Raw genomic sequence first — 14,126 nt, 5'->3', positions numbered from 1 at the left:
GATGCCATCCAACCATCTCATCCTCTGTCGTCCCCTTCTCCTGCCTTCAATCTTTCCCAGCATCAGGGTCTTTTCAAATGAGCCTGTTCTTCGCATCAGGTGGCCCAAGTATTGGAGTTTCAGCTTCAGCATCAGTCCTTCCGATGAACATTCAAGACTGATTTCCTTTAGGATAGGTTGGTTGATCTTGCAGTCTAAGGGACTCTCAAGAGTCTTCTCCAACACCACAGTTGAAAAGCATCAATTCTTCCGCGCTCAGCTTTCTCTATTCGATCCTTAGGCAGGGAAATAAGATCCTGCAAGCCACAGGGCAGCCTGCCGAGCCGAGTGAAGAGAGGTCTGCCTAGCTGCGCGTTGTGGTCCTGGCTCATGGGCCCTTGAAGCGGGCAACTACCAGGCCTGGGGAGGGAGCAGTGGGCAAGACGGGCGAAAAGGTGTCCTCAGGGGAGGGGCTCGTAGAGGGACAGTCCAGGGCCCCGCGTCGTGAGCTCGCCTTCTGGTGCTGGTGTCGCGGGGGGCGGAGGGGGGGGGTCGTCCTGCGGGGGCAACGCCGAGCAGAGACAGGACAAGACGCCTCCAGGAAGCTCTCCAGACCCCTGTGCTAGTCGGGCTCCGCCAGGCTTCCGGCAGCCGCCGGGGCCTAATTCGGCGCGTGTTTGGCCCGGGGGTCTCTGCTCCCCCGGCCTCCACACTGCTGCCAGCATCCAGCAGGGTGCTTGAGACCTCGCCTCTTCTTGCGGGAGAGACCCTCTGCAGTGACCCCATTCTGGGATCCGGGGGGCAAGCAGGTCCTGACCAGCCAGCCCTGAGCCGCCCAGCCACCGTCCGGCTTCCAGCCGGCTCTGCATTCTCCGCAGTGAGACCCTGGATCTCCCGCGAGCTGGGTTTTCGGGGCGCTGTATGTGGAACCCGGGAGCGGAGCCGCGAGGCTGCCCCCGGCCGCCAGGGGCCGCTGCGTCCCCCGCGGCCGCCGCGCCTCTGTGGCGCTGCGCAGGCCCAGGACCCGGAACCGTGGCGCGCGGCTTCCGCGTCCGGGCGGGCCGTGTTCGGCGCCGTACAGGTTCCCCATCAGCTGGCTCCAACTGCAAGGTGGGCGGCGGGTGGGCGCGGGCGGGCCCGGGGTCGCGCGCGGGCGTTCCTGCTCACCCTGTCCCCTTCCTGTGCAGCCCGAGTGCGGCGCCATGTACGCTGTGTACAAGCAGGCGCATCCGCCCACCGGCCTCGAGTTCTCCATGTACTGCAATTTCTTTAACAACAGCGAGCGCAACCTCGTGGTAGCCGGGACCTCGCAGCTCTACGTGTACCGCCTCAACCGGGACTCCGAGGTAGGCAGGCCCGCTGGGGCCGCTGCGCCCCGCGGCGAGGGGGTGCCCCGGCCCGAGGCCGATCGGGCCGACAGCGCCGCGCTTGGTCGTGTCCGGGAACCATGTTCCTCGACCTCCTGAAGCTCTGTTGGGCTCGGCGGCCTACCCTGGGCATCTCATTTGCTCTATTTCTCAACAAATCGCATGAATATGTACCGTGTGCTCGGTTTTAGCGATACGGTAGAGAACAGAATCTGCACACACTTGGAGCAGGAGGACACCTACTGACTAAATACACGCGTGAGAACACACACCTGTGGACACCCTGCAGAAACAGCGAAGGAAATAGATGAGGGCTGAGGGATCAGAGGAACCTCCTTTAGACAGAGTAGGAATTCGTTGGGGAAAGAACATTCCTGGCAAAGGGAACAAGGCTGGGTGTAGGGTGGGGGCAGGTTGTGGGTTGGAGGTCAGTGAGGTGTGATGAATCCCTCGGTGGGGGAAACACCGGGGGTGCTCTGATTGCCAGAGGTGTGAGGGTTTTGGTGGTGAGGGGTGGCTTCTTCAAGAGGCATCTTCGCATGTGTTCTTGGAAGGGGAGTAAGAGCCAGATGCAAGGATAGGGAGAGGTGGGTTCCACGTGGATGCAAGGACAGCGTGCGGGCCAGAAGCATCTGAGGGCAGGCAGGGTTGGACTGGGGTGCAGAGTGGAAGTGGGGCAGGAAGGGTTGTCCTCCGCAGGGCAGGGTTCTGAGTAAGGGCTGGGGCAGCAGGGAGGAGGCCGCCTTCCCCGGGCACTTACTTCAGGACACTAGTGTTTGTTTTATGTTAAATGTGTGTACAGCTGTACTAATCCACACGTGATGAAGCAAGCAAAATACAGAAGAATGTGTGAGAGGTTAGTGACTGTTTGTGTCAGTAAATAATATTAGTTTAAGCTTTTGTGATACAGCAGTTTTGAGATCAGTATTTGGCTTTTGTCGACATTTCAATCAAAACTGAAAATGAAATTTTGCTAATAAATACATACGGCTCTACATTGAATGAGAGCATCTTTGCTGTATATACTATATCTGACACTGGCTTTCAGTCAACTTTGAGGGACAAATTGAATGTTTTTACATCTGTATATGTTTTGCACTTGGGTTCGCAGCCCCTTCTTAGCGATCACTCACTTCTCTTTCTAGGGGTCATCTGTTAAGAGCCTGTTTTGTGTGGGCATCTTGAGAGGGGTTGATGAGCTGCCCTCATGGCTGTGGTTCTGGGGGTAGGGGGCCACACGCTGCCAGTGCAGCACTTGCTGAAGGCCAGAGTGCCCATGCATACCACCAGGATGGGATGGGGAGTGGGGAGCCAGGCGAGGTCTAAAGCTCACCTCCTTGGAAAGGTGAGATTTGAGTGGGTGAGGAGGAGCTGATGGGGGGAGCCTTGTAGGTGTGGGGGGGAGAAGAGCTTTGAGGCGGAGTGAAGGTGCCAGGGCAGTAGGGAGGGAAGAGTGGCTGGTCACAGGGCTTGCAAGGCTGGATCAGGGCATCAGCAGGGTAGCCTTGAGGGCAGTCTTGGGAGCTGAGTGTTGACCTGAGGCCAATGGTGAGTTAAGGTTTGGGCAGAGGAGTGAGCTGATCTGACCCTTGTGTCCTGGGGTCACCGTGGCTGCGACAAGTAGAAGGCGACTGGGCTGGGTGGTCATTGGTGGGGCAAGGAGGCAGGATAGACAGGATGTGAGGCGCGCAAGGGAGCGGAGCTGTGGGCTGTGCAGAGGCTTTGCCAGAGTTGGGTTTGGGGCCAGACTAACCCTGCAAGTGAAGTTGCTGGCACCTGCAGGGGAGATGGTTGCGGGGTGAGGGGCATAGGGGCAAGAGTGCACTTTGGACATTGTTGGAGTATGTGTTGCTGTTAGCAGCTTGAAGCAGCCGCCGGCGCCTCAGCGTCTGTCGTCAGGAAGCCAGGAGCTCTGCCATCTGCAGGCCCCACTGGGGTATGGTTTCTACCATCTCTCGATGCACGCATGCAGCTACTGCAGAAAGCGTCCGGCCTTGCATCACCGCCTCCCCCAGGACAAGGGCTGAGAGACCTGCCACGCTGGAAGCCGTGGAGCCTTTCATGGCCTAATCTGGATGCTGGGCCCTGTGTTTCTGAGCCTCAGATGGGTCCTGAGATCTAGACGCGCTTGGCGACCCCGACGAGGAAGCCTGGCGTCAGGCAGGATGTGGGCTGGTGAGGCCAGGAGCCCAGAGCAGGAGAGTTAGCACCAGTGGACAGAGACAACTCCATGGGGGAGATCTGTGCAAAGGGAAGGGAAGGAATGGAACAGGAACTGGTAGGAAAAGCAGGGTTTTGTGAGGTGAGTGAGGGCGCATTAGTGCCCTGAAGGGAAGGAGCACTGGGCAGCCCCCGCATGGAGCCCACCGAGACCCTCAGAGGCTCTGCACACCTTTCAAGAGCTGTGAAGAATCCCACAGGAGGCCCTCAGCAGACCGGATGTGGCTGCCAGGCCTGAGTCAGGTGTTTGCTCCACAGCCTTTCAGCGTAGGGCAGCCTCCAGCTCCTGGACAGAGCACAGAGTGTAGTGGCAGGAGGGAGTGTGGCGCCTGGGCAGAGCCCTCAGTGGCTGAGCCCGTCGGGGACCAGCCTAGTCACTGCTGCAGGACAGCCTGCCTGGAGCCCCAGACACACTGTCACCAGGGTGGCACAGTCCTGAGGGCAGCCGGGAGCCAGGACAGCACCACAGGGACCATGCGGACGGACGCCCGGCCTGGGCCCGGTCTGCGTGACGGGAAGGGCCTGTCTCCTCTCTCTCCACGGGGCTAGCCTGGTGTCTGACCGGTGGCCTCGCGGTGGCTGAGCTTCCTGGGTGGTGAGACGAGGCCAGGGCCAGACCACTCACAGGGCACTGCCTCCCTTTTGAGGCTCCTGTCCTTCAGAGCAGCCCCCAACTGGGATGAAGAGACGATGGTGAGCCCCACGGGGCCATGTGCAGTCTCCGCCAGGGAGCCAGGTTCATGGGCAAGGTCTTCAGGGTGGCGGCAGGGAAGGGAGAGGGTCCCGAGCAGGTGGTGGGCCTGGCGTTGGGTGTGTGCCTGGCTCGGGTCCTGGGCTGGCAGACCGCGGACAGCGGCCGGGGCAGGGTAGCTGTGTGTGGGAAGCGGGTGAGTGCTGGCTGGGGCAGCTGTGACCTTTGAGAGGAAAAGACATGTAGGAAATGTAGGGCACTTCCTAAAATTAATGACAGTCCCAAGTAAACAGAAAAGGTATCATGGACGGGAAGTCTCAATACTGTAGAGATGTCACCCCCCCCGCCCTGCCCCGCACAAATTAATCCAAAATTAATTAATTAATTTTGTCCTTTTAATTAATTAAATGTCCTTTTTCTCAAAGTTGCAGTAAAGTTTCTCAACAGTTTAATCTATCGTGATTCTCAGATTTACATGGAGGAGCCAAAAATCAAGAACGTATAATTTTAGAAATGAACAAGATGGAGCACTTGACCTATAGGGTTGTCAGGAATCGTGTGTGTGTGTAAGTGTGTAAGCTGAATTATTAGGTACAGAAAGACAAATTACAAGTCACTTTGGGGGACTTCATGGTGGTTCCACTGCAGGGAGTGCAGGTTCCACCCCTGGTTGGGGAACCATCTCCACATGCTTGTGAGGCCGAAAAAGAGTTACTTTTGAACTGAGCTTTTTGTCGGGAAACGTCCCCCTTTAATACTTTTTGCCTTAAGATCTACTTTGTCTAGTAGTAACTTGGCTACGCGTTTTTCGTTTGTTTGTTTTCTTAAGTCCTTGCGTAGAGCATCTTTTTAAAATCTGTGTTGTTATGTTTTCAGTGAACCAATAGCAAATAGTTGGATGTTGTTTATTATTCTGACGATTTTTATTGTCTTCTGGCCTGAATGTTTGGTTTATTTATTTATTCTGTCACGAATGGATCTGATCTGGTCTAGTTATTTGAAGTAATTTCTCGTGTAGTTGGGTTTGAATCACCATCTTGCATCTTACTATTCTTTTATTTATTGTTTTGGATTGATCAGCTATTTTGTTTCATTTTATCTCTTCAAGAAATATTTTATTTATTCACTTGTTTTTAGTTTTATTTATTTGGCGATGCTGGGTCTTAGTTGTGGCATGTGGGACCAGGATCAAATCTGGCCCTCTGGCATTGGAAGCATGGGGTCTTAGCTACTTACTGGGCCACCAGGGGAGTCCCTCATTTCATCTTTTCTGTTGACTTCGGGTTGTGCATTTTGTCTTACATTTGAGGTCACAGCAGTCTCTGGCTCGAGGGAGCCTGCCCAGACAGCCTAGAATCCTTGAAACCCTTCACCCTCTTTCCCTGCTCGCTGCATTCTGTTGTCACAGGCTTGCTCCTGCAGAACATTATACTGTTGTTAGCATTTTGATTTTACATAAATTCAGACTCTCAGAAAAGCTGCATAAGCACCAGAATTTCCTGCATACCCTCGTCTACAGTCCTGAACGTGTTGCTGTATCTCTGGCTTTTTCCCTGGGCCTGGAGGATCCCCTTGGCTTTTCCCAGAGGTCAGTACACCTGTGCATCCAGGCAACACCACAGTCCCTGCTGGGACCACAGGCCTGTGAGAGTCCAGGCCTGGTCAGATCCTTGGTGTGGTCCTGGGCACTGGTGTCAGTGGCTTGGAGAGGTGGGTGGTAGCCTCCCCACTATGACACGGACTTGAGGTGGAAGGTGCCATCTCGTGCTCAGACCTTCCTCTGCGCTTGGCATCTGTGGGGTGGCGGGGCGGCTGGGGCGCACCTCACTCACCCTCTCCCCACCTCCAGGTGCGCCTGCCTCCCTCCCCTGAGTCCTTCCTTCATTTATTATCACACGTTCAGCAGTTCATACTCTGTGCAGGAGGCTGTAGTCTTTTTTTGTCATCTGGGGTCTTCAGCCTGAAGACCTTCCTTTGGTAATTGTTGAAGAGTGTTTCTGATGTTGATCTTGGTCCACTTTTGTTTGTCTGAAAACGTTTTTATTTCAACTTCCTTTTTGAGGGATATTTTCATTGGGTTTACAATTCTAAGTTGACTGTTTTCTTCTTTCATCACTTTAAAGACCGTCTCTGGCTCCTATAGTCAGTTTTAATGAAGGTGGCATTTCTGTTCTTCTCTGACTGCTTTTATGATACTTGTCTTTGTCTTTGATTTTCTGTCTTTCAACTGCGATGTGCTTGGCTGTAGTTTGTTTGTGTTTGTCCTGCTTTGGGACTTACTGACCTTGAGTCTGTAGGCTGATGCTTCTCATCAGGATATTTCGGTTATGTCTTCAGTTAGAGGTTCTGTCCTTATCCTGCCTCTGCCTTCTAAATTGCCAGTGGTGTGTTAGATTATTTAATTACGTCCATGTGTGTCTTAAAATTTGTTATGTTTTTCCTCTGTGTCTTGTTACTGCCCAGAGTGGCAGTCAGTCTTCATCTTGACCCTGTGTCTGGCCAAGGGGGCGGTGCCCTGGGCTGGACCCATCGCTGAGGGCGACTGTCGTGTTCAGTGCAAGTGTGTCCCTGCTAGAGACCCGCCGGGGATGACTTTTTCTGGATTAAGGAAGTTGTGTTCTGGGTCAGCAAGGGGTTTCTGTCATGAATGGGTCTCGTCTGTTATCAAGTGCTTGACATAGTCACTGAAAACAGTAGATGGTTTTTCTCCCTGCTTGGGTGCAGTGGGCTGTAGTGAGGGGCGTTCCCGGGATGCAGCTCAGGGTTGGTGTGGCCACCTCCCCTCACCAGAGTCCTGGGCCCTGGGCCTACCTGGAGGATGCAGATGGGGTGAGGCCACGGCCCCGGTAGGGTCACTGTCACAACCAGTTGGGCTCAGCAGAGCTGGGGTTCCTTCTTCCTAACAAGCACGTGTCATCGCTGGCTGGCCCAGGGTGAGTCTGAGTGGTTTTGGGGGGCACATACAGTGCTGTCCAGCCTTCGACCCTGAGAGCCCCAGCGTTGGGGGAGCTGGGGGTGCTTCCTGCGGGCTGGTCGCCCGCTCCCCATTGAGGGCTCTTGGCCACAGGGCCGGTTGTGGGTAAGGTGGGCCCCTCACAGTTTTTTCCTTCTTCCTCCCTCCTCCAGGCGCCGACCAAAAATGACAGGAGCACAGGTGAGTGAGCTCAGGGTGGCTGCCCAGCCGTGAACCCGGGAGCGGGGGCTGGACGTGGGCCCCAGGCCCTGTTCACTTACTCTCCGCAGATGGGAAGGCCCACCGAGAGCACCGGGAAAAGCTGGAGCTGGTGGCTTCCTTCTCCTTTTTTGGCAACGTCATGTCCATGGCCAGCGTGCAGCTGGCCGGCGCCAAGCGGGATGCCCTGCTCCTGAGCTTCAAGGATGCCAAGGTGGGGCGGGGGTGGGGTGGGCAGGGGTGGGATCTGGGGGCTGTGGGGGGCGGGCCCCATTCTGACCTGCCGCCCCCAGCTGTCGGTGGTGGAGTACGACCCAGGCACCCACGACCTCAAGACCTTGTCTCTGCACTACTTCGAGGAGCCTGAGCTGCGGGTAGGGCTCGACTCCCCACCCCCAGCCCAGCCCCAGCCCAGTCTCTGGGGGGTGCTCCTGCCTGACGCCCCTCTCCTGCAGGACGGCTTCGTGCAGAACGTACACACGCCACGGGTGCGTGTGGACCCCGACGGGCGCTGCGCGGCCATGCTCATCTACGGCACGCGGCTGGTGGTCCTGCCCTTCCGCAGGGAGAGCCTGGCCGAGGAGCACGAGGGGCTCGTGGGAGAGGGGTGAGTGTGGGGGCGGGGTGGGGGCCCCACGGAGTCCAGGTGTGCGCCACACTGCCCCCACTGACGCCTGCTGCCCCTAGGCAGAGGTCCAGCTTCCTGCCTAGCTACATCATCGACGTGCGGGCCCTGGATGAGAAGCTTCTCAACATCGTCGACCTGCAGTTCCTGCATGGCTACTACGAGCCCACCCTGCTCATCCTGTTTGAGCCCAACCAGACGTGGCCTGGGTGAGGGCCTGTGGCCTGGTTGTGCACAGGGCTTGCTGCGGGGGAGGAACCTGGTTGGTCTCCGGGGGAGCGGGCCTGCTATGCCGGCCCCACGCTGACTCCTTTTGGCCCCCAGGCGGGTGGCTGTGCGGCAGGACACATGCTCTATCGTGGCCATCTCCCTGAACATAACGCAGAAGGTGCACCCCGTCATCTGGTCCCTCACCAGCCTGCCCTTCGACTGTACCCAGGCCCTGGCGGTGCCCAAGCCCATAGGTGACAGGGGCCTGGGCTGGGGCGGCGGGGGTGGGGTGTGTGTGGAGCGTGCTGGGCCCTGCCACCAGCGTGTCTGTTCCAGGTGGAGTGGTGATCTTCGCGGTCAACTCGCTGCTGTACCTGAATCAGAGCGTCCCTCCCTACGGCGTGGCTCTCAACAGCCTTACCACCGGCACCACTGCCTTCCCCCTGCGTGAGTGCTGGGGAGCAGGGCCCGGGGTGGCGGGGGCTGCTGCTGGGCCTGGCTGACCACCCCTGCCCACAGGCACCCAGGAAGGTGTGCGGATCACCCTGGACTGTGCTCAGGCGGCCTTCATCTCCTATGACAAGATGGTCATCTCCCTCAAGGGCGGTGAGATGTGAGTCCCCGCTCTGGGGCCCGTCCTCCCTGGCAGGGGAGTGGTCCCCCAGCCCCAGCTGAGTGTCCTCCCACCCCCGCCCCCGCAGCTACGTGCTGACGCTCATCACGGATGGCATGCGCAGCGTCCGGGCCTTCCACTTCGACAAGGCTGCTGCCAGTGTCCTCACCACCAGCGTGAGTGGGGTCTCGGAGGGCGGCCCCGGGCCCCAGGTTGGGCAGGCCGCACCCTCACCCATCCCGCCCCCAGATGGTCACCATGGAGCCTGGGTATCTGTTCCTCGGCTCTCGTCTCGGCAACTCGCTGCTCCTCAAGTACACGGAGAAGCTGCAGGAGCCCCCGGCCAGCACCGCCCGCGAGGCTGCCGACAAGGTAAGCTCAGGCCCGTGGGGATGCAGCCCCTACAGGCGCCCTCCGAGGTACTCAGTCCCTACTCCTCCCACCTCACAGGAAGAGCCACCCTCCAAGAAGAAGCGTGTGGACGCCACCACGGGCTGGTCAGGTGCGGGCTGGTCGGGTGCGGGGCTGGTTGGGTGTGGGCTGAGCGTCAGGTGAGGGGCTGTTCGGGTGAGAGGCTGGTCGGGTGAGGGAGGGCTGAGCGTCAGGCTGGTCAGGTGCGGGCTGGTTGGGTGCAGGGCTGGTCGGGTGCGGGGCTGGTCGGGTGCGGGCTGAGCATTGGGTGAGGGGCTGGTTGGGTGCGGGAGGGCTGAGTGTCAGGCTGGTCAGGTGCGGGCCAGCAGGTGGGCTCAGGTGGGCTCTCGTCATGCTCCAGGGAGCAAGTCAGTGCCGCAGGACGAGGTGGACGAGATTGAAGTGTATGGCAGCGAGGCGCAGTCAGGCACACAGCTGGCCACGTACTCCTTTGAGGTGAGGTGGGGCTCAGAGTGGTTGCCTGGTCCTGGCCAGCCTGCCTCCTGACCACTGCCGTGCCCACAGGTGTGTGACAGCATCCTCAACATTGGACCCTGTGCCAACGCCGCCATGGGCGAGCCTGCCTTCCTCTCTGAAGAGGTGCCCACTGGGGGAGGGGGGCACAGGGCGGGGCGGGGCAGGCTGCACAGCAGAGGTCCGGCCCTCACCCCTGCCCCTGCCCCGTGCAGTTTCAGAACAGTCCGGAGCCAGACCTGGAGATCGTGGTGTGCTCCGGCTATGGCAAGAACGGGGCCCTGTCGGTGCTGCAGGTGAGGGGCAGCGAGGGGGCGCCTCCTGGTGGGGCCTGGGTGACCTGCTGACCCCCGCCTGTCCTTCCAGAAGAGCATCCGGCCCCAGGTGGTGACCACTTTTGAGCTCCCTGGCTGCTATGACATGTGGACCGTCATTGCCCCCGTGCGTAAGGAGCAGGTGAGTGCGCCCAGGTTGGCGACACCCAGCCAGCGATCCTGGCCTGCGCCTGGCCTGTGGCGGGTGCCCAGGGGCCACGGGGCCCGGGACCCGGCTCTGTGCCGCTCAGGCTTGCTGCTCAGGTGGCGTGGCCTGGGCTGGGAATCCCTGCCCTCTTCTGCCTTCACAGGAGGAGACCCTCAAAGGGGAGGGCACGGAGCCAGAGCCTGGTGCTCCTGAGGCCGAGGATGACGGGCGGAGACACGGGTTCCTCATTCTTAGCCGGGAAGACTCTACCATGGTGAGGCACCCGGAGCCCGGGTTGGGGCCCTACTGTGAGCAATGCCCCTCACGCACCGCTGCCCACAGATCCTGCAGACGGGGCAGGAGATCATGGAGCTGGACGCCAGCGGCTTTGCCACGCAGGGCCCCACGGTCTTTGCTGGCAACATCGGGGACAATCGCTACATCGTGCAGGTGTCGCCGCTCGGCATCCGCCTGTTGGAAGGAGGTGGGCCAGGCCTCGGGCGGGAGGGCGCGGGCCCGGGGCTGGCGCATGCCCCCTTCCCGGGGCTGACTGGCCTGTGTCCACAGTGAACCAGCTGCACTTCATCCCCGTGGACCTGGGCTCCCCCATCGTGCAGTGTGCCGTGGCTGACCCCTACGTGGTCATCATGAGCGCTGAGGGCCACGTCACCATGTTCCTACTCAAGAATGATTCGTACGGGGGCCGCCATCACCGCCTGGCGCTGCATAAGCCACCCCTGCACCATGTAGGCGCCCTGCTCTGTCCCAGGGCCTGCTGACCCCTGCCCGCGTGCCCCCTCCCCAGCTGAGCACTCTCTCTCCCCGCAGCAGTCCAAGGTGATCACACTGTGTGTATACCGGGACGTCAGCGGCATGTTCACCACCGAGAGCCGCCTGGGAGGAGTCCGCGACGAACTGGGGGGCCGCGGCGGCCCTGAGGCTGAAGGCCAGGGTGCAGAGACCAGGTGTGTGAGGGCAGCAGGGCGGGGTGGGTGCAAAGACCAAATGTGTGAGGGCAGCGGGGTGGGGCGGGTGCAGAGACCAGGTGTGCGAGGGCGGCGGGGCAGGGAGGCTAGGCCGCGCGCCTGTGCCTGTGACCTGTGACACCTGCCCTTCGCAGCCCCACGGTGGACGACGAGGAGGAGATGCTCTACGGGGACTCAGGCTCCCTCTTCAGCCCCAGCAAGGAGGAGGCGCGCAGGAGCAGCCAGCCGCCCGCCGACCGGGACCCAGCGCCCTTCCGGGCCGAGCCCACCCACTGGTGCCTGCTGGTGCGGGAGAACGGAGCCATGGAGGTGGGTGGCACCCTGTGCCCACGCCCCCCAGGCCTGCCCGGCACCCGCCCCACCGCTGACCGCACCACCCCACAGATCTACCAGCTCCCCGACTGGCGGCTCGTGTTCCTGGTGAAGAACTTCCCTGTGGGCCAGCGCGTCCTGGTGGACAGCTCCTTTGGCCAGCCCACCACCCAGGGCGAGGCCCGGAAGGAGGAGGCCACGCGCCAGGGCGAGCTGCCCCTGGTCAAGGAGGTGCTGCTGGTGGCTTTGGGGAGTCGCCAGCGCAGGCCCTACTTGCTGGTGAGTGCGCCCACCTGCCCGCCCTGACCCGGCCCGCCTGCCGGCCCTGCCCCCTGACGTCCCCCGTCCCCAGGTGCACGTGGACCAGGAGCTCCTCATTTATGAGGCCTTCCCTCACGACTCACAGCTCGGCCAGGGGAACCTCAAAGTTCGCTTCAAGAAGGTGCAGTGACCGGCAGGGCTGGGTGTGGGGGCGGTGAAGCAGGGCTAGGGGTCCCGGCCCTTAACTGCAGCACCCTCCAGGTCCCCCACAACATCAACTTCCGGGAGAAGAAGCCAAAGCCGTCCAAGAAGAAGGCGGAAGGGGGTAGCACGGAGGAGGGGACAGGGCCCCGAGGCCGCGTGGCGCGGTTCCGCTACTTCGAGGACATTTATGGCTACTCCGGGGTAGGCCAGCTGCTCTGCGGAGCAGGGTTGGCGAGCACAGGGCCTCCCCACAGTGTGAGGGGCTTCCTCACACTGTCTGCCCCCAGGTGTTCATCTGCGGTCCCTCGCCCCACTGGCTCCTGGTGACTGGCCGGGGGGCCCTGCGGCTGCACCCCATGGGCATCGACGGCCCCATCGACTCATTTGCCCCGTTCCACAACATCAACTGCCCCCGAGGGTTCCTGTACTTCAACAGACAGGTAGGGAGGCCCCACGAGGCCCGGCCAGGCGTGCCAATCCCCTCCGAGGACAACTAGGCAGGACCAGGTGCTGGGGCCCAAGAATGAGGCCCTCAACCCATGGCTGGGAATGGGGGCACCGTGGCGTGGAGAGTCGGGCTGTCCGGTGGGTGGTGGGAGCCAAGGTCAAGGAGGTGATGTGGGGCTGAACGCTGGAGAGGCTTGGAGGACGAGGAGATTGGCAATGGAGGGTGTGGCCCACAAGGGCACCAGCCGGGTTCAGTCGCTGGTCTGCCCACTGGGTGCCCAGCTCTGCTCAAGGCGCCGGGTGACCGGCTGGGATGTTCACGTACCGAGCTTCCTCGTGTCACAGAGATGACAGCAGTAGCCCCATGGGCCGCCGAGGACTCGGCAGCGCCAGTGCACTTAGGCCTGGGCTGGAGGGGAGCCGCTGGGCCCTGTGTGCAGGTGCTGGCGTGGCGTGCGCGTCCCACCCTGTGCCTGCAGCCTCAGGCCACACCCATGCCAGCCCTGGGCAAACCTGGGTGAAGGGACAGGAAGCCCGCAAAGAGCAGGACAGTGGGCCACAGCCTCTGTCGCTGCCCGTTCCAGCGGACCCGAGGGCTGACCTGAGGGAGCCCTCGAGGCCTGGGTTCACCAGCTCGGCCTTCAGTGGGCACCAGGCCTCCCTCACCCCTGTGCCCACCCAGGGCGAGCTGAGGATCAGCGTTCTGCCCGCCTACTTGTCCTACGACGCCCCATGGCCTGTTCGGAAGATCCCGCTGCGCTGCACCGCCCACTACGTGGCTTACCACGTGGAGTCCAAGGTCCGCCCCCACTCGGCCGGTGACCCTTGGGGCTGGACCACGTGGAGTCCAGGGTCTGCCCCCACTCGGCCAGGAACTCTCGGGGCTGGGGTGGGCTCTGGCTCCTGACACCCTGCTCTCCCCAAGGTGTACGCCGTCGCCACTAGCACCAGCACACCTTGCACGCGCGTTCCACGCATGACGGGCGAGGAGAAGGAGTTTGAGACCATCGAGAGAGGTGCGCGGGGGCCCAGGCCGGGCCTGTCCTGGGGGCCGCTCCTCCCTGATGGTCCCCCTCTGTCCTTACAGACGAGCGGTACGTCCACCCTCAGCAGGAGGCCTTCTGCATCCAGCTCATCTCCCCAGTCAGCTGGGAGGCCATCCCCAACGCCAGGTGAGGCTGTGCCTGAGCGGGGCGTGGTGGGGCGGGCCGGGGCTGGCTCTGACCGGGGCTGGCTCTGACCGGGGCTCCACCCGCAGGATCGAGCTGGAGGAGTGGGAGCACGTGACCTGCATGAAGACCGTGTCGCTGCGCAGCGAGGAGACTGTGTCGGGCCTCAAGGGCTACGTGGCTGCTGGGACCTGCCTCATGCAAGGGGAGGAGGTCACATGCCGAGGGCGGGTAAGTGGCCAGCAGGGCTTTCACAGCAGGCAGTGCCCAGCACCCTGACTCAGCCACCCATCTCCTCGGCAGATCCTGATCATGGATGTGATCGAGGTGGTGCCTGAGCCTGGCCAGCCCCTGACCAAGAACAAGTTTAAGGTCCTGTACGAGAAGGAGCAGAAGGGCCCCGTGACCGCCCTGTGCCACTGCAATGGCCACCTGGTGTCGGCCATCGGTCAGAAGGTGTGCACCGCCCCCGCGGCCCCCATCGCCACCCCCCAGGCACCCCCCAGCTACTCACTCCCCCGCC

General features: G+C 61.1%; 1 protein-coding gene across 5 annotated transcripts in view; it reads left to right on the top strand.

Annotated features, from left to right (window-relative positions):
* Positions 1 to 1,027: 1,027 nt before the first annotated feature.
* CPSF1 (cleavage and polyadenylation specific factor 1) overlaps positions 1,028 to 14,126 on the top strand; it is a 14,397-nt gene continuing 1,298 nt past the window's right edge. Inside the window, exons 1-31 of one of the 5 annotated variants that reach the window (XM_086337948.1) lie at positions 1,028 to 1,089; positions 1,167 to 1,325; positions 7,384 to 7,411; positions 7,501 to 7,643; positions 7,723 to 7,803; positions 7,885 to 8,036; positions 8,121 to 8,263; positions 8,379 to 8,518; positions 8,601 to 8,711; positions 8,784 to 8,877; positions 8,966 to 9,053; positions 9,127 to 9,249; positions 9,328 to 9,379; positions 9,650 to 9,744; positions 9,814 to 9,888; positions 9,978 to 10,058; positions 10,129 to 10,218; positions 10,388 to 10,498; positions 10,567 to 10,708; positions 10,792 to 10,970; positions 11,053 to 11,189; positions 11,345 to 11,519; positions 11,595 to 11,801; positions 11,875 to 11,964; positions 12,045 to 12,188; positions 12,275 to 12,427; positions 13,117 to 13,233; positions 13,360 to 13,450; positions 13,522 to 13,606; positions 13,693 to 13,834; positions 13,907 to 14,059. In XM_086337948.1, coding sequence (XP_086194074.1) covers positions 8,849 to 8,877; positions 8,966 to 9,053; positions 9,127 to 9,249; positions 9,328 to 9,379; positions 9,650 to 9,744; positions 9,814 to 9,888; positions 9,978 to 10,058; positions 10,129 to 10,218; positions 10,388 to 10,498; positions 10,567 to 10,708; positions 10,792 to 10,970; positions 11,053 to 11,189; positions 11,345 to 11,519; positions 11,595 to 11,801; positions 11,875 to 11,964; positions 12,045 to 12,188; positions 12,275 to 12,427; positions 13,117 to 13,233; positions 13,360 to 13,450; positions 13,522 to 13,606; positions 13,693 to 13,834; positions 13,907 to 14,059 — 2,559 coding nt within the window. In that variant the 5' untranslated portion in view covers positions 1,028 to 1,089; positions 1,167 to 1,325; positions 7,384 to 7,411; ... (5 more) ...; positions 8,601 to 8,711; positions 8,784 to 8,848. Of the gene's footprint in view, positions 1,090 to 1,166; positions 1,326 to 7,383; positions 7,412 to 7,476; positions 7,644 to 7,722; positions 7,804 to 7,884; positions 8,037 to 8,116; positions 8,264 to 8,378; positions 8,519 to 8,600; positions 8,712 to 8,783; positions 8,878 to 8,965; positions 9,054 to 9,126; positions 9,250 to 9,327; positions 9,380 to 9,649; positions 9,745 to 9,813; positions 9,889 to 9,977; positions 10,059 to 10,128; positions 10,219 to 10,387; positions 10,499 to 10,566; positions 10,709 to 10,791; positions 10,971 to 11,052; positions 11,190 to 11,344; positions 11,520 to 11,594; positions 11,802 to 11,874; positions 11,965 to 12,044; positions 12,189 to 12,274; positions 12,428 to 13,116; positions 13,234 to 13,359; positions 13,451 to 13,521; positions 13,607 to 13,692; positions 13,835 to 13,906; positions 14,060 to 14,126 lie in introns of all 5 variants that reach the window. The other 4 variants (XM_086337947.1, XM_086337945.1, XM_086337944.1 and 1 more) reach the window with 4 other exon arrangements.

The sequence above is a fragment of the Bos grunniens genome, chromosome 14 (genome assembly GCF_055505025.1).
Source record: "Bos grunniens cultivar Pamir isolate PY7600 chromosome 14, Bosgru_T2T1.0, whole genome shotgun sequence".
NCBI classification, from domain to species: domain Eukaryota; kingdom Metazoa; phylum Chordata; class Mammalia; order Artiodactyla; family Bovidae; genus Bos; species Bos grunniens.
Note: the sequence above shows the minus strand (reverse complement) of the source record. Positions and strands in the feature narration are given on the sequence as shown.